The 26,006-nt window shown below is 44.7% G+C and overlaps 2 protein-coding genes across 2 annotated transcripts; both read left to right on the top strand.

Annotated features, from left to right (window-relative positions):
- Positions 1-204: 204 nt before the first annotated feature.
- On the top strand, positions 205-12,894 carry LOC308160266 (interleukin-17 receptor D; the record flags this gene model as incomplete). The annotated part of the gene is made up of 12 exons (XM_080534184.1): positions 205-345; positions 5,448-5,532; positions 5,897-6,049; positions 6,809-6,927; positions 7,357-7,480; positions 8,136-8,174; positions 8,667-8,815; positions 9,698-9,772; positions 10,408-10,474; positions 10,765-10,905; positions 11,164-11,333; positions 12,349-12,894. The coding sequence occupies 12 exons, from the start codon at positions 205-207 to the stop codon at positions 12,892-12,894; spliced, it is 1,809 nt and encodes a 602-aa protein (XP_080390310.1).
- A 1,561-nt stretch (positions 12,895-14,455) lies between these two features.
- Positions 14,456-24,875, top strand: sars1 (seryl-tRNA synthetase 1). Its single transcript, XM_080535239.1, has 11 exons — positions 14,456-14,617; positions 15,198-15,268; positions 16,369-16,449; positions 17,574-17,732; positions 18,012-18,155; positions 18,683-18,838; positions 19,186-19,407; positions 19,675-19,804; positions 21,002-21,159; positions 22,341-22,470; positions 24,115-24,875. The coding sequence occupies exons 1-11, from the start codon at positions 14,482-14,484 to the stop codon at positions 24,279-24,281; spliced, it is 1,554 nt and encodes a 517-aa protein (XP_080391365.1). The 5' UTR covers positions 14,456-14,481; the 3' UTR covers positions 24,282-24,875.
- The last annotated feature ends 1,131 nt before the right edge of the window (positions 24,876-26,006 follow it).

Below are 26,006 nucleotides of genomic sequence, written 5' to 3'. Positions count from 1 at the left end.
CACACATTGTTAAGAGTCGTCCAACCTAAACGATACTTGAAACACTTCTAAGCCTCAGCGCTGAGAAGAGGATCCGCTCGTCTGACCAGGCCGTGTGTGCGTGTGTCTGCGTCTCCAGCTTGCGTCTCTGTGTGAGTACGTGTGCGTGTGTGCGTGCGTGTGTCTGTGTGTGTTAGGTGCCTTTGTCATGTCCGTGGAGGCAGCATGTGTAGACGCATGCAGGTCCTGTTCCTCCTCCTGACAGCTGGTCAGCTCCTCCGGGCCCTGGGAGAAGACAGGGACCCCCAACGCCTCCTCTCTGCCTCCGTCTCCGCTCATGACTGCAGCCTGGAATGTGTCCTGCAGGTAAGGCTAACAACCAGGCGGTAAGCCCTCGGCTTAGCTACTAGAAACAGGCAGTAAACCCTCGGCCACTACCTGAGCTGCTATACCTGTGCCTACAGTTGTACTAGCAAAATGTATGGCTGGGTTGTCCTTGTTTTAGTGGAACACGTTGCTCTTTAAAGCTCAGAACGGACGTGGTTCATAGGTGTATACATATAGAGATGGAACATCAGAGAGCCTACGGCTTTACATTTCACACTTATGTTTTTATTGAGTTTTCATGAAACATTGACAACACAACACAAACAACAATATACACACTAGTTGTCTGGAGATACACATAATAAAATGCACAGCTTACTCTTAGGTGTCAACTCTGTAAATATTCCACTTTTCCCATTTCCTATTGAATGCGTTTTCTTGGATTCTCAGAACGTATGTCAACTTTTCCATAACAAAAAGATCTTGTACAATTTCCAGCCACTGTTCCTGTTTCGGAGCGTTCACATTAAGCCAATTCCTGGTTATAGCTTTCTTACTAGCTGCAAGCAAAACCTTAGTCAGATAGAGATCGCCTCCCCCCACAACATCTTTAATGTTCCCAAGATACATCACCGGGCAGGTATTTGGGATTCCATATCCCATAATAGTTTTGATCACTGCATTAACCATCTCCCAATATGGCCTTATCTTTGTACAGTTCCAGAAAATGTGCGAGTGGTCAGCCTCCATGTACCCACACATCCTCCAGCACTGTTGCTGTACGCCAAGTTGCTTGCTCTTTATTCTGGGTGTTATGAAAAAGCGAGTCAGGTTCTTCCAGCAGAACTCCCTCCATACTAATGAGTTTGTGGATGTAAATTGCGTCTCACACATTTGAAACCATTCTTCCTCTGATATTTGGATTTTCAACTCTGCTTCCCATTTTGCTTTTATGTAAAGAGTCGAGTCCCCCCTGCTTCCCCCCAAAGCCTGATAGAAAGCAGAGATGATCTGAGACCCCCTCTGCTGGTATGCTACGGCTTTACATTTCAATGTAGAGTATAGTAGATAAATGAATTTCAATGTAGACTACAGTAGAGACATTTTATTTCAATGTACAGTACACAAGTCCAGTTAAACTGTCACATGAATGCGGTTGTGCATACGTTTGTGGCACAGCAGGGGAGGCTCGTGGAGATAGAAATCGGAGGATGGGCTCATTGTAATGCATGTAATGGAATGAGGAATGGTTCCTTTACATGCATTACAATGAGCGCGTCCTCCGATTCCTCCCCTGTAGTGTTTCCAGTTGTTGTTGATTTGCTGAGCAACCTGAAACATTTTTGAAAACTTAAGCCCCATTTGTAGACGTACAAAGTGTACTTGAAGTGTACTTGAATAAAGAAAACCACACAGTTTGAGGTTTCAGGCAGTTATTCGTCAAGCAATGATCAGCTCGTCCTGACCGGCAGTACCTTGCAGTGTGACCTGGTATGTCTGGTCCTACTGTAGTATCACTCCTGTCACAGCGTTACAACGGCAGCCATTAACCTACCAAGCAGTTAGACTAACATCTGTCTCCTTCTCTCTCTCTCTGCCTCGGGCGAATTCTGTTTTTCTCACGCTCAAATTTTTACCACCTGCTTTTCATAAGCTATGACCTCCTAACCCTACCTGATAGCCTGTAGGGCAGGAGATTATCTGTTTACCCCTCCTCTCTCAGAGGATCGAAGGATTTCGCATGGACTGGAATGGAATAAAGAATTGGGGGGCGCTTAGGTGGCGTAGTGGGTTAAGCGCTGACCATGTAACCGTAGGGTCCCCGGTTCGATTTCGGCCCGGGGACATATCCTGCATGTCATCCCTCCTGTCTCTCTCACCCATCCTTCCTGTCTAAATCTTCACTGTATCTGTCAAATAAAATGAAAAATATGAGTGTGACTGCCCCACTCAGAAAAAAATTACTTGAAAAAAATATTGCTTTGCATGGATTGGATTCCGTTGTGGATTCCATTCCATTGCATTACAATGAGCCTGTCCTCCAATTTCTACCTCCACCAGCCTCCCCTGGTCATGGTGTTTCTAACCACATCATGTACATAGACAACCACATCCTCATGATTAGCTACTGTTTGTTTACTACATCACTGGAAATTAACTGCAATTGTTTCGTCAATGCGGGTAGAGGAGATTTTAATTGACGGAAGGTAGCTTGAGCTATATCGTGTAGCCACCTCTAGCGGTTGTGGCCGTAAGCAATTTATTCGGCCCGCAGGCCTTGAGTTTGACACATGTGGGTTAGTGTCTATGGGTAGTGTCGGGAGTAGGGGCTAGGGAGTAAAGGCTAGGGGTAGTGTCTAGGAAGTAGGGTCTAGGGAGTAAGGGCTAAGCGTCCTTGGGTTTTTGAAAGGCGCTATAGAAATCAAAGTTATTATTATTATTATTATTATTATAGGTAGTGTCTAGGGAGTAGGATTTAGGGAGTAAGGACTAGGGGTAGTGTCTAGGGAGTAGGGGGCTACGGGTAGTCTCTAGGGTGTAGTGTCTAGGGGTTAGTGTCTAGGGTTCTCGGGTCTCGATGGTAGTGTCTAGGCATTAGGGCCTATGGGTAGTAAGTAAGTAAGTAAAATGTATTTGTATAGCACCTATCCCAGACCAGGGGTCACAAAGTGCTTTACATATACAAGAACATAATAAAAGTGCGAAAGTCATAGCAGATTAAAATAGGCAAACATGTGAAAATAAGAGCAATTAACAAACAACAAGTGTACAACAATATCAACAGGACACAGAAAGACAGGCTTTTGGGGCTAGCCAAAAGCCTGTCAAGACAGTCTTTAGCTGTTATTTAAAAGCCTCGACCGAGACCGCTGATCTAAGATCCAAGGGAAGAGCATTCCAAAGCCTGGGAGCCATGGGTAGTGTGTTGGGAGTAGGGGCTAGAGAGTAGGTGCCAGGGCTAGTGTTTAGGGAGTAGGGTCTAGGGAGTAGATTCCAAGAGTAGTGTTTAGGGAGTAGGTTTCGAGAGCAGGGGCTAGCGGTAGTGTTTAGGGAGTAGGTGCTAGGGAGCAGGGGCTAGGGGTAATCTCAGGACAGGGCCATGCTATTCTATGTGCCCTACTGTCTTCCCTCTGCTCCTTCCTTCCTCTGTCTACAAACTGTAACACCTGCAATGGTTCTTCTATCGTCAAGGAAAAGCCAGAGACCCCTTATTAGTTCTAGGTAGACTGTATCCTGTAGGTATTGAAGAGGCTTCGGTAGGTACATTCTAGGAGTGTGTCATGTAGGTATTGAAGAGGCTTCGGTAGGTACATTCTACTAGGAGTGTGTCATGTAGGTATTGAAGAGGCTTCGGTAGGTACATTCTACTAGGAGTGTGTCATGTAGGTATTGAAGAGGCTTCGGTAGGTACATTCTAGGAGTGTGTCATGTAGGTATTGAAGAGGCTTCAGTAGGTACATTCTAGGAGTGTGTCGTGTAGGTAGGTTATTTCCTCGGCTCTGTTTTATGACCCCTCTGCCAAGCCTCTTCACATGTTGTCCTGTGTCTCACCACGTTTAATGGTACATGTAAAAAGACTGCACTTATATAGGGCCTTATTCCAAAGCACTTTACAATGGCCTTTCATTCACCCATTCACACACCAATGACAGCAAGCTGCTATGCAAGGCGCTCATTGGGAGCAATTTGGGGTTCAAGGACACCTCGACATGTGGCCGGGGATTGAACCGCCAACCTTGCGATTATTAGACACCGGCTCTAGCTCCTGAGCCACCCCTGACTCATGGTCACACACACTGGAATCTGTCCAGGGAACTATAGATGAGAGCAGTCATACGTCACCTCCCCTGTCATTGGAACAACCATGCTTCCTTGTTATGCTTCCACATTCCAGAGGTTTTCCATGGGCTTGAGGTCTGGAGATTGGGCTGGCCATGGTAGGGTCTTGATCTGATGGTCCTCCATCCACATCTTGATTGACCTGGCTGTGTGGCATGGAGCATTGTCCTACTGGAAAAAACAATCCTCAGTGTTGGCGAACATTGTCAGAGCAAAAGGAAGCAATTTTTCTTCCAGGACAACAACAATGTGCTTCTAGCAGTCAAAATCACCCACTGGTGTCGTTCCCTCAGATACAAGAGATATAAACAAAACTTTTCTAAACTTCTTTCTGATCTTTACTCCTCACCACGACAACCCTCTTGAAAATATATACTATCCAGTTCAAAACACTTTCCGGCAACCTTGGCAGACTGATCTCACTTTTTGAGATCCATAAAAGAGAAGCCATAAAAGCCATGAGAAGCCATAAAAAACATGCAAAAATGGTAAATAGCGCAGGGCCTGACACAGTGGAATTTTCAACACAAACAATTCAACACAGTGGAATTTTATAAAACATTTTCTCATCTTATATGCCCTCAATAGTGATTTTTTTATTCCAATTATTTTTTAGGTACTACTAGCAACTGTTTTTGCAATCCATCTGGTCAGATGTTATTATTATTATTATTATTATTATTATTATTATTATAACCACAGCAGTGGTTTTTATACTTTTCCTTGTAAAATAAGATTGGGTTGTAATCAGTAAGTACTCACTATGACTAAGTAGAATGAGGTGTGCCTGTGTTAGAATTCAACACACTGGAATGGAATGGCTGCCATACATGTAGAGATGCTGATTTAAGAAATATTTGGAATAGACTTAATTTTTCCAGAGCTGTATATAAAGAGGTTATAGCTAGCTAACTATGATTTATCCTCAAAATAATGAACCGCAAGCTGTAGCCAAAACTAGGGCTGGTGGAGGGGGGCAAGTGAGCTAGACTGAAAGGACACTCATCAACACTTATTTTCTTATTTTTTTCTATATAACGACAATATATATCACTTCTAACTGAACATTGACAGTTTGAGGTAACTTAAAATGTGAGATAACTTCCAACTTAAAATGTCTGACTACCCTCTGTAGTGTCCTGCAGGGGATAACTGGCTGACTAGCCGTAACCATGTCCTGTGTTGCTCCATGAACACAGCCATAACCATGTCCTGTGTTGCTCCATGAACACAGCCACAACCATGTCCTGTGTTGCTCCATGAACACAGCCATAACCATGTCCTGTGTTGCTCTGTCACAGGGAGGCCCAGGATGCAACTACTGCAGGATCAACAGAGCTGATGTGGAGAGGACTCTGGGCTTCCGCTCTCTGGAGGCCTTTGGAAGTAAGTCACAGTACACAGTACAACTTCACTGCAAGTTTGCGTGTGTTACTGCATATACATGCGTGTGTGTACATGATTGTGTGCGTGTATTACTGCATACATGTCTGTTTGTGTGTGCGTGTGTGTGCATGTCACCGCTCTCACACAAGAACTGGGTCATGTAGGACAAATCAATTATAGGATAATTGCTCTGAGAAACAAGTTCTTAACCTATTATTGACTTACCAGTGTCTCTCTCACTCAGAACAGTGTATTCTAACACACGTCTATCTGCACTGCTCCACCAAAAACATAAAAATTAAAGCAAAATGCTGCTGATTGTAGTTATGTGTGAAACTGTCCCCCCCCCCACACACACTCTCAGGTTGTATTCCCTGGCCGTGCCTCGTCCTACTGGGTGAACAGGAGATGTGTCAACATTATGTGCATGCTCCTCACCATGTGACTGTGGAGTTTGGATCCGACCAGAACCTGGCCTACGACACCATCGTTGTCTACTGGAGACCCAGCCAGTATGGTAAGGACAATACAATATGATATCCACTTATTATTGATACCAGGGGTACCATGTGTGTTTGATACCATTCCTCATCCTGTCCATGCATAACAATGTCCTCCGTTTTCTACCTCCACCAGCCTCCCCTGATTCAAATCAAATCAAATCAAATTTTATTTGTATAGCGCATTTCTTACAAGATGCAACTCAATGCGCTTCACACAATGAAAATGTTCAGTCAATCGGTCAATCAATCAATCAATACTGACAGAGCCGCGAGCAGGCAAAAGTAAAAAACCTGTATACTATGTAGCCAGGAAAAATTCCCTTGCAGCCCTCTACCAATAGAGCGACTACTAGCCAGTTTGCTGATTAATACCAAACTTTGTCGGAAAGTTGACGTTAAGTTAGCTGAATTCAGAATATTACATTCTCAATAAATGTAAAGGCATCACTGTTTTAGTTGAGGTAACAATTCAAAAAGCAGGCACAAATATTACAAAATGTTAATCTCTGAAATCAAAGAAAAATGAAGTCCAAAACTTTCCTTTGCGGTCCTCCATTGAATCATGACAGACTGGTTCAATGGATTTAAACATCAGATATTTAATATAATAGGAAAGAAACTGTCATATTGAGTCATACACTGTCATTCATGTCGACAGATAACATTTCCCCCAAGCCCCCCTGTAATTCGAGCTCTGTGTGTGTGTGTGTGTGTGTGTGTGTGTGTGTGTGTGTGTGTGTGTGTGTGTGTGTGTGTGTGTGCGCGCGTTCCAGGGATTGCCTTCCTCCGAGGCTTCCAGGTGTCCCTCCAGGCTCTGGGAGGGTCTCATATCGACTGTCAACTCTTCCTGTTCCAGCCAAACATCTCTCTCTCTGCTGAACACGCCCAAACGGTATGACTCTACTCCTCCCTCCCTCCCTCCCTTTGCTCTACCCTCTCGCCCTCCTTATTTTCCCCCTCCCAACTCCCTACCCCACCTCCCTCTACTCTATCCCCCCTCCCTCCACTCTATCCCCTCAGAATCAGAATCAGAAGACTTTATTGCTATGACATGTAAACATGTTAGGAATTTGGTTTCCCTCCCTATTCTCTACCCCTCCCTATCCCTCCCTACTAACTCCCTCCCTCCTTCCCTCCTTCCCTCCTTCTCTCCCTACTCCCTACCCCTCCCTACTCCCTCCCTCCCTTCCTCCGTCCCTCCTAAGGAGCATCTTAAATGAACAGAATGTTATTTAAAAATATAAATAATATAGAATAAGCAGCCATTAGTTATTGGGCCTATCAAGCCTGTGTCCAAGGTGTGTTGTGGTGTTTGTTGCAGGTGTACAGGTCGGACCCCTTTCCCGGTCTCGCCCTGGGGGCCCAGTACGCTGTCACTGTGATGGCCTTGCCTGTCCCCGAGCTCTGGGACAAATTCTACCAAGGCATCATCTTCTCCACACGCTGTATGTCACAGAGCCTCAGGCCAGACACCTTGTGAAAGACCTCCTGTCACCTCACACACACACACACCGCTCCTCACACACACACACCATACACTGAAAGACAGTTGAGCCTTAGGCCAGGTACGGGTGGGGGGGTGAACGTGGAGGGATGGGAGCAGGCGGTGCCCTGCTCCTCAAACTGTAAAGCCATCAATACAAATCACCTAGATTTACTATACATACAAAAGGACCCAACACAGCCCAAACTTGCGCCCACAAGCTAAATAGTTGAACTCCTATACCCTGCCTTCACACGAAGCCTGCATTCAAACACTTCCTCCGCCATACTGTGCACCTCACCTTACATACTGAACATACACAAACATACACTCACTGAGCACTTTATCAGTAACTAATTATTGCGTGCATGTCAAAACAGCCTCAATTCTTTGTGCCATTGATTCCACAAGATGTTGGAAACATTGCATTAAGATTCTAGTCCATGATGACATGATTGTATCACACAATTACTGCAGATTTTTCAGGTGCACTTCAAGTGATTGATGTGTTCCTAATAAAGTGTTCGGTGAATGTACATTCTACCCATATGCATCATACATAGTATCTGCTGTAATCTCGGGTGTGTTGTAAAAGGGTATGTGTTCTTGTTTTGCAGCTTGTGTGGAGAAGTCCGGGCTTGAGAAGTGCAAGAAAGGTCATTAAAGCTTGTGCAATACTCTCAATGTGCTGTTTCATATACTGTACCTCTTCATGTTAAATGGTAATAATAATAATAATAATAATATTAATAATACCTTTATTTATGTAGCGCTTTTGTAAGGTTACAAAGTGCTACTACACAAGAGAAGAGATCATAGAAATACATCAGCATCATGTGACTCCTAGACCTAGATGTGATGCTTCCCTGAAATGTTGGCATGTTATACTGTACACCTGTACTGTGGGGAGTAGTCTATTTATTTATGGATTTATTTAGACTACTGGGGAGTATTCTATTTATGTATGGATTTATTTAGACTACTTTGGGTGGTTAGCAGACATTATGTACTAATAATAAATTAAATAATAACACAACACATCATTTATTCAGGGATTTTCTAAGACCCAAAGCGATTAACTGTATTGGTATGACTGTAACATTATATAAACATTGTTTATGAATGTAATTCTGTTGTCCTTATTGCAGACTGGTACCCGCAACACATCAAGGTTCAACAGGAGGGACCTGACATCATGGTGACCTTTAACCTCGCCCCCCCACACCTGGGCATTAGTGACTACTTCTCTCTGTGTTACGGAGGAGGGGGGCTGAAGAGGTACACAGCCATCAGACCTGTGAGTGGCAGCTGTGGGAAGCGCAGGTGGACAGAACACTGGGGTTGTGGGTGGGTGCGTGGGGGGGGGCGGGGTAGACAGGGTAGATATGGAATGGAATGGAATGGAATGGACTTTATTTGTCATTGCTACAGTACAGGTACCAAACAACGAAATTTAGGAGGGGTGGCTCCCCTGGTGTTAGGAAAGGGAAAAAAAAAAAACATTTTAGAAAAAGCATAAATGCATAAAATCACAAGAAGGTAAGGAGCTGGTTTACATCAATAAAGGCTATGTACACAATCCACTGTACTATACTGCACAGATAGTCAACTAGGATTGTCATATTGCACAAAGAGTATTTTTTCACATTATTTTAAAGTGTCACAGTTTGCAGGCTTGAAAATGTACATGTTTGTGCCTCAGCACTAGCTGCCATACAATCCGTCCGGACTGTCCTGGGCCCAGAACTTAGGCCTTTTCTGTGTTCAGGGCCTTGACGGCCCTGTGGTAGAAGCAGTCCTTCAGATAGCGGGGTAGACAGGCCTGCTCACCCTGTAGCCTAGTGATGAAGCTTGAATGCCTCTGCGTTATATTGTAGTTTAAAATGCTTATTACTACTGTATGGTGTAACAAGTCTGTTGCTATTGTATTTATTTAGAACTGTAACAGGGGAGTCTGGTGAAGGTAAAATGAGATTGGACTCATTGTAATGAGTGGAATGAGGAATGGTATGAAACATGTGTTTGATCCCACCATGTGTATTTGATACAATTCCTTATTCCATTCCATGCATTACAATGAGCCTGTCCTCCCATTTCTACCTCCACCAGCCTCCCCTGTAGCGTCCACTATAGCCTACTACAGGATAATGACTGCTACCTGTGTTGCTGCTCTCCACAGAACCCCACCAAAAACAGAACTCACTACAGCTATCAGCTGATCGGCCTTCAGGAGGGCTCCAACTACACCTGCGAGGTACGTGGCGGACGGGGTTCGAGCCTGTGTTTCCCACTTGGAAGACCCAAGACTCTACTATTAGGCCAAGAGGACATCCTCCAAGTCTCAGGGCTGATAAAACTAAGATTCCTAGAATATAAAAGTTAGCCTTTTACCCAATAAAGAGTCCAAATCCCTGAGTGAAGTTTGAATTGTTTAATCCCAAGATGCATCAGCATCAATACACAAAGAATGAGACACGCATCTCTCCTAATGTACTCCCATGAAAACACCACGCCACTCCAAGAGATTAGAATTGTAGAATATAGTGAACAGAACAAAGTCTGTGGAACCATGGAAGCCGTACTCCGCAGTGTTATCTCGTGGAGGCAGAGCCTTGAGAAAACTTGAGGTGGGATAGCACATCGTACTTGAAATTAGGCTTATGGTCTCACAATACATGTTACACAGTTCACACACAGTTTCCGTGCAATCCGTCAGTGACACTTTCATGTTCTCGTGTCTTAGACAGGGCTACCCCACGAGAGTGTGATTCCAAACCACTTTCGCTACATTCTCATCACCACAACATACCTGTATTTCTTTCTGTACAGACAGGGCGTGTAGTCTCAGTCCGTGTTGAATAAATGAACCAGCGTGTTCTGTCACCACAGATAGCAGCGGACGAGGTGGATGCTGTGAGGAAGACGTTCAATGTCACAGTGATGCACATTCAACAAGGTACGTCCCAACCCAGACCTGGACGTTAGACGGTTATAGGTCAGGGGAGGCTGGTGGAGGTAGAAATCGGAGGATGGGCTCATTGTAATGCATGGGATGGAATGAGGAATGGCATCGAACACACATCTTGGTTTGATACCCTATTCAATTCCATGTATTATAAAGAGCCTGTACACCGTTTTCTACCTCCAACAGCCTCCCCTGTTATAGATCCATGTTGGTCCTAATCACATCTATCTGTCTGTTGTTCTTCTACTCTACCTCTCTCTCCCCTCCCCCCCCAGAGCCAGCCCTGCCTCTCACTGCCTCTTCCTCCCTGGCCCTGGTGCTTCCTGTAGGCCTGGCCCTGGTGGCCATATTTGTAGTTATTCTGGCCATTCTCGCCAGGAAGAGGACGAGGAGGAGGATGAAGAAACTGGATATAAAACCAGGTAGGCATCTTGACATTGTTACCAAGGATACCTGTGCTTTCTTTATACACACACACACACACACACACACACACACACACACACACACACCCGTTTAACCTATTCTGCACATATTCTGTCTAAACCTGGGTCAAACACTTAAAATATCTGTTTGATTGTTGTTGTGATCTCACAATAGTACAAGTACACTTAGCCCTCTACTAACGAGTCTTTCAGAGTACAGTACAGTACATTTGAACGTCTTGTCTTGTTTTTCAGACATCATTGAGCAGCATCAGGCCAAGAACACTGCTGAGGAGGCCACTCCCCTGTCCAGTCGACTGACTCCTCCCCGCCTGCTGATTTGCTACAGCAGCAGCGATGGCCCCGCCCACGTGAGAGCAGTGATGCAGCTGGGAGCCTTCCTGCAACAACACGTGGCTACACAGGTAAAACTAGAGAGATAGGAGGCAGGTACACAGTTACCTGTTAGAGAGATTGTAAAACTAGAGAACCTTCCGATGACACACAGCAGTGGAGATAGAAATCAGAGGACAGGCTCATTGTAATGCATGGAACAGAATGAGGAAGGGTATCATACACACTGGTTTAATACCATTCCTTGTTCCATTCCAATTATTACAATTGTATTATTACAATGAGCCCTTCCTCTGATTCTACCTCGATCCAACTTCCCCTCATACACAGTTAAACCAGAGAGAGAACAAGGCAGGCTGCTTGAGGTGGCTGGCCCAAGGTGAAGCACTCTATTTGTTCTAAAGGGTAAACTCTACACAGGAGAGAATAACAAGAGACTTTAGGGCCTCTATCTGTGGCTAGCCTGGGGTGAAGCATTCTATTGGTTTTAAAGGGTAAACTCACTCTTTTTGTCAAGCTATGTATCAGCATATACTGTATATGAGCTACTCAGGTAAAACTAAAAAGGAAAAAAAAAGCTTGTACTTTAACTTGGATTGGGGAAACTGAAAAACGCTATTGCATTAATCTGAAGTGCATCTACATATCAGATAGGCTGACTGTTTTGTAGCCTAGCTGATTTCATCGACATATCAGGGGCTGACTGTTTTGTAGCCTAGCTGATTTCATCGACATATCAGGGGCTGACTGTTTTGTAGCCTAGCTGATTTCATCGACATATCAGGGGCTGACTGTTTTGTAGCCTAGCTGATTTGATCTACATATTAGGGCTGACTGTTATGTAGCCTAGCTGATTTCAGAATGTCCCAGGTGAACATTTGAGGTGTTGTTGTTTTGCTGCAGGTGTATATATAGCAAGTGTGTTTTTTCCCTTCAGGTCACAGGTGTATTGTTTCTGATCTGAAACTGAACGTGTTATTGTGGCTCCAGGTGTGTACAGTAACCTCTGTGTTCCTCCCCAGGTGTGTACAGTAACAGGTGTGTTCCTCCCCAGGTGTGTACAGTAACAGGTGTGTTCCTCCCCAGGTGTGTCTTGATCTGTGGGACTCTCTAAGCCTGGCAGAGGAGGGCGCCATGGCCTGGCACTGCAGGAGGATCCAGGAGAGTGACTTTGTCTTGGTCGTGTGTTCCCGTGGCCTTCAGCAGAAGGCTCCAGCGGACCTAGACGAAGGCTGGGGACCAAACAGCAGCTTTTCCAGCTCCTCGGCAGCATCGGCAGCCATATCCCTAATAGGAGAGGAGCTGGGCCGAGCCAGGGCCAATGGACGCGACCTCTCCAAATACATGGCGGCCATCTTTGAGTACTCTGAGGAGAAGGATATCCCGGCGGAGCTGGGGCTGGTGTCTCGCTACACCCTGACCAGGGACCTCCCTCTGCTCTTCTCCCACCTGCACGGAGTCTCCCTGCACCGGCCCGGGGGCTACCTTAGGATAGAGCACATCTCGGAGGAGGGCTACGTCAAGCTGCCCGCTGGGGCTGCGCTACAGTGGTCCATCTACCAGGCAGGGCTAGCATTGGCTCATCAGCAGCAGGCTGAGGAGGAACCAGGAAGTAGAGAGATAAATGTGTAGGAGAGAGTTTGTGAACATCATGTTTGAGTCCCATTTGATAAACATACAGGAGTACTGTGTGTCCAAGACAGTTTTTTCCATTCTGGAACAATAAAGTTGAGTCTATCTAATGAATGGTTGAAGCTGCAAACTAAATGGAGCTTGACTTGTATGATAACTGGGGCTATTCTGTGCCAGATTCATGTTTTTGATTAACGCCAGAGTTCCTGTGTCTGCCAGTTCCATTTGAGTTTTGTACCCTGATTACACTACAGAGCCAAACCAAGCCGAGCTGAGCAGTACCAGGCTGGCTTGGTAACGCTTCCACCATAGTTGCTGAAAACAGTGCTGGAAGGGACAATGCGAAAGGAAAATATGAGAGCCAGCACAGTGCGGTTTGGGTCGGCCCTATAGTGTGTAAAACCCCTGAGTCAGAACTGTGGTGGATCACACTGTAGATAGACCTATGCTGCTTTGTCTTATAAGTTACCGTTGTATGTTTCTGTGTGATATATATTGTGATCTTGACTTACATTTGTGATGTTTGTTGTGTATGAATGAACTAACACTCAAATCAGAGAGTGATGTCAACAGTGGGATTAAGAGAATGTAGAATATATATATTTGTATATAAATATACAGTATATAGAGAGTGATGCATTTTCAATATAAATGTGATGAGAGAATACAAATAGACAAGTCAAATTTATGCTCAGAATATTTGATTGTACAGTAAACAGTACAGATATAACCTATAGCATGAAATATTATATTTTTGAGATGTTTATAAAGGCTGCTGTATAAGCTATAAGAAACGTCTGATTGTGAAAACATACTTTGAATGTCATGTGTCTGTGAATGTTTGAGAAGTGTACAGCCACTGCCCTGTCATTCCATTAAAAGTAAATGATAGAGATATGTTTCTTCATGTCATTTCTTGCAAGTTAGAAGATGAAGTTTAGAGAGATAACAAATTAACTGAACAACTTGTTCCTCATTATGTTTATTGTTGTACCTTCATTCACAGGACATCTATATTATGTTGTATTAAGTGATATACAGTTAACAATTACTATGAGGTTAAAGTAGAGATTGTATACCAGATTGTATTTGTATACATTTACCATTTAGAAATGCCTACACTTGTCATACTATGGTGCCCTGAAACAAGGGGACTATGTATGAAAAGTGTTGGCATTTCTTAATGGTGAAACCATTGATGAATACCATCAAAAATAATAATAGGATAATCTTATACCGTGATAACTTTAATTTCCTAGTAACTGTTTGATTTCGAATACAAATGGTTGTAGTATAGAGAAAAATGCTTCACTATATCATTATTTACAGTACTTTACAGTACAGGGCACCGTAATTCACAGATTTTCAATATAAAATCTGTAAAGATAAATAGCGCACCACACTGTTCACTCATTGGACAACACCAAAACCCGCTAGATTGCAACTTCAACGAAAGTTAGTTTGATTGGCTGACGGCTGGATGTCGTTTCACCGGTTCCTGCGGTCGTTTTCCGCAACGCACCGTCACCATCCTCCCCTCTCCGCTTTCTCTGTTGAAGCCGGGGCAACGTGGAACTCTAAAGCATCATGGTGCTGGATTTGGATCTGTTTCGAACCGACAAAGGCGGCGATCCAGAAGCAATCAAGGAGGTTCAAAAGAAGAGGTTCAAAGATGTGACGCTTGTGGATAAACTAGTCCACGCAGACACGGAGTGGAGAAAATGTAAGTGCCGCTGACAGTTCCGTAGCTACTTAGGAGGCCAGCGTTAGCATAGCTAGCCACCATTCATTGAATGCGAATGTTCCCACATGGCTAGCTAACTCTTAAACTAGCTAGTTGGCTTCCTCGTATGTTAGGTCGATCACTTTGGGCCATGTTATTGATACCTGGATTATCGTGGAATAAATTATGTAATTTAATTTAGCCATTCAGTTAGCTAGCAGGGGGTTATTGGGAGCAGAATCCAAGCGATACGTCATTCCATTCAGATGCACATGCGATCTGATGCAATCGTCCCCCTAGCGTCTGTCAAAGCTCGCTCATCAGCTTGCCGCAGCTGTCAAGCTTTGGGAAAGACATTCAATACGATGATGTATGAGATGTTGATCTACTTTTAAGTAAAGACTGTGAATTGCACACTGTTTTAAGTGATGAGTGTAACGCTATGGATGGAGTTGGTCATGTTCATTACGACTGTCACAGGCTCAGCGTCACTAGAGCCCTTGCGACACACCTAGACGCGATCACGACGCACCTGTACGGTAATGCTGCTGACCATTGCTGTTCTTCACCCCCACCCCAGGTCGCTTCACTGCCGACAACCTCAACAAGGCAAAGAACCTCTGCAGCAAGAGCATCGGGGAGAAGATGAAGGTATGAGCCAGTATCTAGTGAGGTGGTGGATGTGGATAGACACACACACACACACACACACACACACACACACACACACACACACACACACACACACACACACACACACACACACACACACACACACACCTGTACAGCTAGGGAAGCTGGTGGAGGTAGTATACTCAGAGCATAGGCTCATTGTAATGCATGGAATGAGTAATGGTATCAATCCCATGTTTGATACCATTCCTCATTCCATTCCATATGCATTATAATGAGCCCATCCTGCGAAGTCTACTTCCTACAGTCTCCCCTCCCCTGACCTGTCCTATCATAAATCACTGCCTATACCCAAATCACACTAAAGAGCCAAACCAAACCAAAGAGTACCATAGCCAAACCTGTAACATTCTGGCCTGGTTATGCATCCACCATAGCCGTAACAGTCCTAGAAAGGACAATGTGAAAACTGGTTGGCACTGTAAAGTCTATCCATGCCTCACCATTCTGAAAGTACCCCCGCTATCCCTCACCTCCGCTCTTCCTCACCCCTACCTCCTCCGTCTCTCTCCGTCTCTCTCTGACTGTTAGTATTTTAATGCATCTGTATTTGCCAGTGTTTTATTGTGTTATTGTTTATTGTATTACTTAACCTTGTTTTATTTCTAGCTTCCCACCCCCCCCCCCCCCCCCCTGCTTTTTGGTCAGGCTGCATTTGCAAATAAGCATTTGTTCTTACATGTTTGCCTGGTTAAATAAAGGTTTAATAAAATAAAAAAGTAGAGGATTAATCAATGTACTATTGTAATGTCATTGAGGGTTGGTTAGTGTGATGCAGTGATCCTCATCCTGGTCCTGGAGAGCTGCAACGGGTCCAGGTTTTTGTCCCATGCTAGTGCCATCCACTCCTAACTGAACGGATCAACTGATCTCCAAAACCTTGATTAGCTGAATCAGGTGTGTCACTGCGGAGTTGGGACAAAAGCCTGCAGCACTGCAGCTCTCCAGGACCAGGAGTGAGGATCACTGATGTAATACAGTATGTTAACTGTCTTATTCTGTGGTGTTTCAAACGTATCACCTAATCAGCCTGTTTTTCTGCCTTCTCCTGTTTGTAGAAGAAGGAACCAGCCGGGGAGGACGAGTCTCTACCTGAAGAAGCACAGAATCTAGAGGTTCTGACGTCTGACACGTTATCGGTACGACCACTACGTCAATTTCATTTAATTTCAGTTATTTAGCAGACGCTTCTATCCAAAGCAACTTACAATAAATACATTTGTCTAAGCGAATCAACTATACATCAGTTTACTGGTAATGTAGGGTGTTAGGGGGTGGAGAGGTCTGAGGAGGAGTCATCTAACATCTCACACAGCTTTCTAGGGACATTGTAAGATTGTATAGCTCTTGTTAAAATCTGAACGAATCCTTGAACAATACTATGTTTATTCATCTCACCCATATGTCAGCTTTCCCCGGGATTTTTTAACAAGCTGGATTGCACGATCAAAACCTGACTCGTGTTTATTCATGTCCAGATGTGCCAAAAAAAGACAGCTAAATTCACTGAGGAACATCATAATGCTTCCACTTTCACTTTAGTTTTTAACACCAATGTCATTGGCGATCCAAGATAGTGACTCTATTATTACTAAATATATAGTTTAATTTGACTTGAAATGTGTTAGGGCCTACTTAGTGACGCCTTGGAGTTCACTGCGTGTTGCAGGGCCACTCTTACATTCTTTGGGGAGAACGCTGCCTGTTCTAATCAGAGCTGATCCTTAAACAGGCATAAGCAAGTTGGTAGGAGTTCCCTCTTGTCTTCTGAAAGGCTCTGTGAAATGTGTGTCATCTTCCTTCTGCCTATCGAACCTACACACGTTTAACCTCGTCCCCAGGCTATTGCACAAAGCCTGGAATAACAACAAATCCAACCTGGCCCAGTAAGGTATTTGTTGTTATTTGATTTCAGTGAATCACACGACTGTGAGGTGTAGTTCCAAATCACAAACATGGTGGTGAGCACTGGGGGACAGGGCTGCTGGAGATGATTGATGCCAAGTAAAGCCAATGGCTATGAGTTGTCATGTTGTATGTTTTTAAAAACTCTTTCTATTGGCTTAATGAAGGCCAAGTTTGACATGTTGAGCCACCAGACCTTTCGTGCATTTGGGGCGGAGGTTTCTGCGGAAGGAGACTAACACAAGTTAGACAGTTGAGTTGTCTAAGGCATGCAACAACAAGGTCTTGTTCCGGGACAAGGTCTTTGCATCCTTAAACTAATCAGTATGTTTCTAATCCCTCTGTCCTCTCTCCCCAGCCTCTGACGGTCACCCAGATCAAGAAGGTGCGTGTGATGGTGGACGAGGCAGTGCAGAAGTCTGACAGCGAGAGGTTAAAGTTAGAGGCGGTGCGTTTCGAGTACCTGAGGGAGATCGGGAATCTGCTGCACCCGTCTGTACCAATCAGCAATGACGAGGTGGGTGACGGAACACTCTCCTGGACTTGTCAGCTGTTCAATTAGCTGAGGGGTGTTGCATCAACTGCTAATACATTCTGATGGTGCTGGTTCACCTCCTACATTTTTTTACCATGAATATGCTCTGAAGATGTTTCGTTGTAATGTAATGGGATGTTATGTAAATGTGTGTGTGTGTGGGGGGGGGGGGAGTCATCCATTGTGTCTGTGTGTAGTCTCGGTCCCAGTTTGTTATTAGCCACTGTTGTCTACTATCTAATTCCCCCCCCCCCCCCCCAGGATGCAGACAACAAGGTGGAGAGGACCTGGGGAGACTGCACGGTTCAGAAGAAGTACTCCCACGTGGACCTGGTGGTCATGATCGATGGTTATGAGGGCGAGAAGGGAGCCATCGTGGCTGGGAGCAGAGGCTACTTCCTCAAGGTAGGTTCTAACACACATGCACATAATAGACACACACTCACATACCACAATATATTCACATATTCTTTATCTATTGTTCGTACACAGTTCTATACATACACACACACACACACACACACACACACACACACACACACTCACACTGACACAGTACATCAACACCCACAGGCAGTTTCCATTTGTGGTTCCATTCAGCATGACTTTTGATTTGGCTCACATTAGGGTTGGCCGATTTCCAAATGTAGTTATTCACGATTTATAGAAATATGTTGAAGATATGCCAGCTTGAGCATAACTTACAGAACGCAAAAAAAGATTTAGATGCGCTTTGCCTTGCAGAAAGCAGGGTACTGCACTTGTAGTTATGCTGATCACTGAAAACACTTTTACAGACTATTTTCTGTGAGAGAACAATATTACAATATTCTGAAAATATCACTATTCGACAGCTCTAGCTGACACTGATTTCAACCCTGTTCCTGTTCACGAACAATAAATCTCTCCTCTCCTCTGCTCCCCTCGCCCAGGGCCCCCTGGTGTTCTTGGAGCAGGCTCTGGTGAACTACGCCCTGAGGATGCTCCACAGTAAGAGCTACACGCCACTCTACACACCCTTCTTCATGAGGAAGGAGGTGATGCAGGAGGTGGCTCAGCTCAGCCAGTTTGATGACGAGCTCTACAAGGTAGACGCCAGGTTTAAAGCCCCACTCCATGTCACAAACAACATGTAAACAATGTACACAGAACACGCAGAAATGAGCACCACTTGATTTCTATGACGTTTATAGAGTTTAAATCATTGAGTATGAGGGTGAATGAAATTGCCCAAATTGTCAACTTTCTAGAGTGCCCCAAAGGTTTTTTCTTTTTTCTTTTTACTTTTGATTTCTATGTTTCTAGAGTGCTCAATGAATGGCATTTTTTCATCAGTGTTATTTTCTTGAATATGATTTTAGATAGTTTCATGTAGTAGTTTTGTATTTTCTATTGTAGTTTCATGTATTCACTGTCCCCCCTCCCCCTCTCCTAGGTGATCGGTAAAGGAAGTGAGAAGGATGATGACAACTCCATAGACGAGAAGTACTTAATCGCCACCTCAGAGCAGCCAATCGCAGCCTTCCTGAGAGATGAGTGGCTGAAGCCAGAGGACCTCCCCCTGCGCTACGCCGGTTTCTCCACCTGCTTCAGACAGGAAGTGGGCTCCCACGGACGTGACACGCGCGGCATCTTCAGGGTGCACCAGTTTGAGAAGGTGTGTGTGGTAGGGTACGACAGGTTGCAAATTCATGTCATTACAATAGATAATGGATATTCCTATTCAAATCATGATTCAATCTCTGGCAGTATAATCAGGATGGATGGATGGATGGATGGATGGATAGATAGATAGATAAATGACTTAATCGTGACCAAAGAAAAGAATTGTATTTCATTATTCCCAGTGGATGTTGTTAAGGTCTGCTGCCAGTAAATATCAGAAGCTGACCACCTCTCCTCCCCTCCACTCCTCTCGTCTCAGATTGAGCAGTTTGTCTACTCCTCGCCTCATGACAACAAGTCGTGGGAGATGTTTGATGAGATGGTTGGGACCGCTGAGGAGTTCTACCAGTCGCTGGGCATCCCCTACCGCATCGTCAACATCGTCTCTGGTAGGTGAGGAGAGGAGGAGGTGGGGACTAGAAGGAGGGGGAGAGTGGAGGTGAGGACTTCCATGAAGGTCAGGGTCTGGGAGAGGGTAGAAGGGTTGGTGATTGTTGACTAGGTGTGTAATGGATCACCTAACTCACGGATCGGATCGGGTCACGGTTTTTGAGTCACGGATCGGATCATTTTTCGGATCAACACAAAACATTTTTATTTTTATAAAAACTGCTTTTTCCTTGAATTCTGTAAAAACACCACTTTTATTATGTGAAAAAAACCAACAACATTCAAGATGTAAAAACTGGTTATATATATATATATATATATAAAACATATTCTACACTCAAACATTACATATTATACTGAAATACACATTCAACTTAAATTATAAGTAGTGCAATATGAAAGAGGGAGGCGCCTGGTTGCAGCAGTGAATCACTGGGCTCTTTAAAGCAGACGAATAAACATGTTTTATGCCACTTTTAACTAAATAATAAAGTGAACCCTTATTTTGAACATGGTATGAAAAAAAGGCTACATTATCAGAAGTTGTCGAGCTGCCTTTTTCGTGCCTCCCATCATAATTGACAGAGAAGCCAAAGTGCTCCCATACATGGGATTTAAATGACGAGGGAGGCATTTCGAGTTCTTCTCCGCCGGAACAACGTAACTAGCTCGCCATGATACACTTGGGCCGCATTTGTAAATTTGCCGGAGCGCACACTGGGTCCGACGTCTTAAAGGGACCAAGTCATTTGATTGGACAAGAGGCGTTCTTTGAATGCTGATCAGATTCCAGAGCGAATTTACGAACGCAGCCTTGTTGTTGTGGATTTCCAGCTTCACGTGTAGTGAGTAAACAACAGATTCTTTTTTTTCCGCATTATCAACCTATCATTGCGCTTTAGAGTAAAACAAAGCATGCAACTGTCGCGTCTATCTTTTCATGGCAACTCTACATTGTGATTTACAAGAGATATTAAGTAATATATTAAGTAATATATAGTAATAATATATACAATTTTGCAATTGATCCGCGGTACACATGTGTGCCGTACCGTGGAGGGTAATCCGTACGGATATGACTGAGCTGAGTCCTACTAGTCAGTGTCCTTACATTGGCCATATCTGGTTGTGACCTGGTTGTTCCTGGCCACCCTACCTCACCCAACCCTGTCTGTCCCCCTCCCTGCTGCCCCCAGGGGCTCTGAACCACGCGGCCAGTAAGAAGCTGGACCTGGAGGCCTGGTTCCCCGGTTCCTCTGCCTTCAGAGAGCTGGTCTCCTGCTCCAACTGCACCGACTACCAGGCCCGACGCCTCCGCATCCGCTACGGCCAGACCAAGAAGATGATGGACAAGGTAAGGCAGCTACAGACCAGCTACAGACAGGGTCTCCATCAGAGACCAGTACAGACAGGGTCTCCATCAGAGACCAGTACAGACAGGGTCTTCATCAGAGACCAGTACAGACAGGGTCTTCATCAGAGACCAGTACAGACAGGGTCTTCAGATACAGACCAGTACAGACAGGGTCTTCATCAGAGACCAGTACAGACAGGGTCTTCATCAGAGACCAGTACAGACAGGCTCTCCATCAGAGACCAGTACAGACAGGGTCTTCATCAGACCAGTACAGACAGGGTCTTCATCAGAGACCAGTACAGACAGGGTCTTCAGATACAGACCAGTACAGACAGGGTCTTCATCAGAGACCAGTACAGACAGGGTCTTCATCAGACCAGTACAGACAGGGTCTTCATCAGAGACCAGTACAGACAGGGTCTTCATCAGAGACCAGTACAGACAGGGTCTTCATCAGAGACCAGTACAGACAGGGTCTTCATCAGAGACCAGTACAGACAGGCTCTCCATCAGAGACCAGTACAGACAGGGTCTTCATCAGACCAGTACAGACAGGGTCTCCATCAGAGACCAGTACAGACAGGGTCTCCATCAGAGACCAGTACAGACAGGGTCTCCATCAGAGACCAGTACAGACAGGGTCTCCATCAGAGACCAGTACAGACAGGGTCTTCATCAGAGACCAGTACAGACAGGCTCTCCATCAGAGACCAGTACAGACAGGGTCTTCATCAGAGACCAGTACAGACAGGGTCTCCATCAGAGACCAGTACAGACAGGGTCTTCATCAGACCAGTACAGACAGGGTCTTCATCAGAGACCAGTACAGACAGGCTCTCCATCAGAGACCAGTACAGACAGGCTCTCCATCAGAGACCAGTACAGACAGGGTCTTCATCAGAGACCAGTACAGACAGGGTCTTCATCAGAGACCAGTACAGACAGGGTCTTCATCAGACCAGTACAGACAGGGTCTTCAGATACAGACCAGTACAGACAGGGTCTTCAGATACAGACCAGATGAGAGTAGGCGGCAGGATGCCTAGGGTTAGGAAGCCTCAATCAAACTGTGCCTACACAGTTTGTATCCGTTTGAATTCTAACTTCATATGAATTTATCTTAATAAGAGACTGTTACATGTTAACATGATCCTGGCTTGTGTCCATGTGTTCTCTAGGCTGACTTTGTGCACATGCTGAATGGCACCATGTGTGCCACCACTCGTGTGATGTGTGCCATCCTGGAGAACTACCAGACGGAGGAGGGCATCATCATTCCTGACAAGCTCAAGGACTTCATGCCCCCTGGTGAGACACACCGATCGATTGATTTTAGTCTATTGTTATTTATACTTTTGGAAGGGAGAAGCTTCTCATAGATACTTATAGAAACAACGCATGGGTATTTCTCGCAAAGTGTTAAACGGTTGTTCAGTCCATGTTCAGGTGAAATATCATCTTACCCTGAGTTGTCCTCATAGGCCAGTAGGACAAGCTTCTCCGGTTCGCCGTTATCTACTTTGCTACCGCAGCACTCTGAGGACATGTTGCCATGTAATGCTAAACTAGTTACCAATGGAATCCTGTCTATTGGAGACAGCGCTGTTAATTGTTAGCTTGTGCAGTGGTAACAAAGTAGATTTGGGTAAGATGATATTTCACCTCAACATGAAAATACCCTGAACCATCCCTTTGATGTGGTGTGCCAATATAATTTCCAGAGATGCCCAACTTAGCCCTTGATTCGTAGGTTGGTTCAACGTATGCAGGGCTTAAAGTTCTCCGGCACGGTGCCGGATTTCCGGCGCGGGGGAATTTTGAGCAATAAAATAAAATAAAATCACATGGTATTTGTTTACATCGTAATTTAAAGAGTCGTCTTCAGCAAAGAGACAGTTCCGCCTACCAATGGTATCACATTGCTCAAGCCAACCAACGACTTCTAGCCAATCGGAGGCAGAGTAGTGGGGCGGGCCTTAAGAAGTTTGAATGAGTGTAATGTTAGCTTGTAGAGACGTTCGCTTTTAGCAGCCCGCTATCTCGCTAACTTTAGTAAGAGTCTATTAAAATGGAAGCCAAGTTTCTTAAACCTTGCTCATACAACAACCTTGCCGGGAGCGACGGCTACAGGTAGCCTACCACTTCATCTTCAATGGCCGACCGTGTTTGCGAGCAAAAGATCAGAGTGTGCGCGTTTATAGCTGAACATGATCTGTCTTTCACAATGGCTCAGCCACTCGTCGATTTGTGCAAGAAGCTATCAGAAGACAAAAATGCACTGACAAAGCTGTCCGTTTCCAATCAGCACGCCAGCTATTTAAACACACATGGCCTTTGTTCCGGAATTGAAAAAACGGCTGTGTGAAAAGCTTAAAAAAGCTAAGTTTTCAATTAATATCGACGAAGCTAGTAATCTTAACATGGACAAAATCCTCAATGTCCTTGTTCGATTTTTTTTATGATGATCTGGCCAAAGTAACAACACAACACCTAGTCAGCAGGAAAGTAAACATCGCCAACTCATCAGCCCTCATGCAGGAGCTCAAAGATATCCTGGAGTCCAATGGTCTTGACTGGTCACTAGTCATCAGTATTCTACTTGATGTAGATCTATTGATCTATTGTTATAGTGATAGTGGCTTAATAAGTGATGCAATCAGTTTGTTCTTTTAAAGACATCTAAATATATTATTTTGTATTGAGTATAAAACAGTATTAATGCATTTAAACATTGAGACAAGAAGCTGTCTTCTGTATCCGCTCTCCCAATATCTCAAACTGTGACCCCCCTCCCCAAGAAAAAGTTTCAGGCACAGGATTTTTTCCCACTTTAAGCCCTGCGTATGTGATTTGATGTATTCCTGTGTTAGCACTGAGTATGTTGCTCCCTACGTGTCTTAACTGAGTGGAGATGATTTTATTAATCTTTATCTCCTCCTCTCCATCCTCCAGGTATGACAGAGATGATCAAGTTTGTGAAGCCGGCGCCCATCGACCTAGAGATGTCCAAGAAGCAGAAGAAACAGCAGGATGGAGGGAAAAAGAAGAAGGGAGGAGGAGGAGGAGGAGGAGGAGACCTGCAGAGCCAAGTGGAGAGCATGTCAGTCAACGACTCCTAGACTAGAACTGAAACACCACCATGGAACGTTCAGCAGGGAATAACGTTCCGGAACCGTCAGATAGAAACATGCTGTGTAGAACAGACAGGCTTGCCGTCAGATCTGGTTATGACTTCTATCTGCATGGTAGGTATCTTGCTCCCTTGTGAACGTGACTTGGACCCTCCCACTTTATCATATCCACGCCCTTTCCTGTCACCTGACCTCACTTGTAAAGGAACCCTCCACCATCCTCTCCTGTATATCCAGAGACAGATGAAATTCAGAAAACAGAGTTGATTTGATGACTTCAATGATACTTTGACGCTGGTGACGTTCGTCACATTTAATGGAAACGTACATTGATGTAGCTTTGTTGACAATGTTTTTGGATGTTCAATTTTTCATTTAATAGCAGTGAATGAAATTATGATTGACCTACTCAAAGCAAAGCTGCATCATCGTTCCATCCATCCTCCATTGTTGCCTGGGGTAATTGTTGCCTCTACCGCGTGTAAGGCTTATGTGCTGTGTCTGTGTACTACCGTACGATGAGGCGTTCATAAAGTGATGCATAATGTCAACAATAAATATATCTGACAGAAGATAAATGACTTCCTGTATGGATGTGTGTCTTCTTCCTCAACAAGATATTATTAAAGGATTGATAATATCTGGCTATTACGTTAGGAAACATGGATTATTCAAGTGGTGTTTTGTACATGTGTTGTTGTTACAATAGTGTTGTGGGTTACCCTTATTATGTTGACAACGTTGGCGTTGTTAGGATCTTGGAACCTTGGAGGCTTAGCCCAGCACAGCCGAACCGTTAACAGCCACCTATTATCGGACACCCGCCAATAACGTTCATGCCATGTTTTTATTTAACAAGCACTGATTTAAAATTGAACCATAAAGACCATAACGTTCCCTGCACTAACCCTTGAAGGTATATATAGCGCCTTTCTCAAACCCAAGGACTCTTTACAGATTTTACAGACAGAAAGTCAGACACAGAACAGTTATAAACAAAGAAAACAAAAAGACAGCGACAGTGACAAAACTAGGCAAAGGCCTTGGTGAACAGATACGTTTTGAGGACTGATTTGAAGGTGTCCAGGGTAGGGGCATTGCGGATCACTGTGGGGAGAGTTCCAATGGGTGGGAGCTGCCACACTGAAGGCTCTGTCCCTGAAGGTTCGTAGGTTGGTGCGGGGGGTGGAGAGCAGACCCATGTCTGAGGACCGCAGGTTCCGGGATGGGGTGTGTTGGCAGAGAAAGTCAGTTAGGTACTGGGGGGGCGCAGGTGTGGAGAGATTTGTCGGTGAGAAGGAGGATTTTGTAGGTGATGCGGGACTTGACTGGGAGCCAGTGGAGGTGAATGAGGTTGGGGGTGATCCTCAGCCCTTCAAGTGTCTCTGAATCCAGAGAACAAGAGTGTGTCCTGTCAGGCCCTCCAACAAACTGCACTCCAGTGAAGAGATCACGCCTGGAATGCTCCACTGATGACACTGGCTATCGTCCAGACGACACGTCTGTGCTTGAGGCTAAGTAACATTCTGACTCTTTCTAGTCCATTTATAGACTTTCCAATTAAATTATGTGTTACTGTAACTCACAAAAGGGTAATACTTTGTGTTTTAAGTCGGATGAGAAGTGTATGTGTGTGTGTGTGTGTAGCAAAACTGTTAGGAAACACAGCATTAAGTCATACTTTATGCCTCCTCTCTCTCTCTCACACACATA

Source organism: Nansenia antarctica, assembly GCF_963989245.1.
Source record: "Nansenia antarctica genome assembly, chromosome: 6".
Lineage (NCBI taxonomy): Eukaryota > Metazoa > Chordata > Actinopteri > Argentiniformes > Microstomatidae > Nansenia > Nansenia antarctica.
Note: the sequence above shows the minus strand (reverse complement) of the source record. Positions and strands in the feature narration are given on the sequence as shown.

What these genes read in the sequence shown, in the direction of transcription:
- sars1 (XM_080535239.1), top strand. Translation starts at nt 14,482, where the DNA reads ATGGTGCTGGATTTGGATCTGTTTCGAACCGACAAAGGCGGCGATCCA. An exon ending in TACCAATCAGCAATGACGAG is followed by an intron (nt 17,733 to 18,011) that starts GTGGGTGACGGA and finishes CCCCCCCCCCAG; the next exon opens with GATGCAGACAACAAGGTGGA. An exon ending in CATCGTCAACATCGTCTCTG is followed by an intron (nt 19,805 to 21,001) that starts GTAGGTGAGGAG and finishes TGCTGCCCCCAG; the next exon opens with GGGCTCTGAACCACGCGGCC.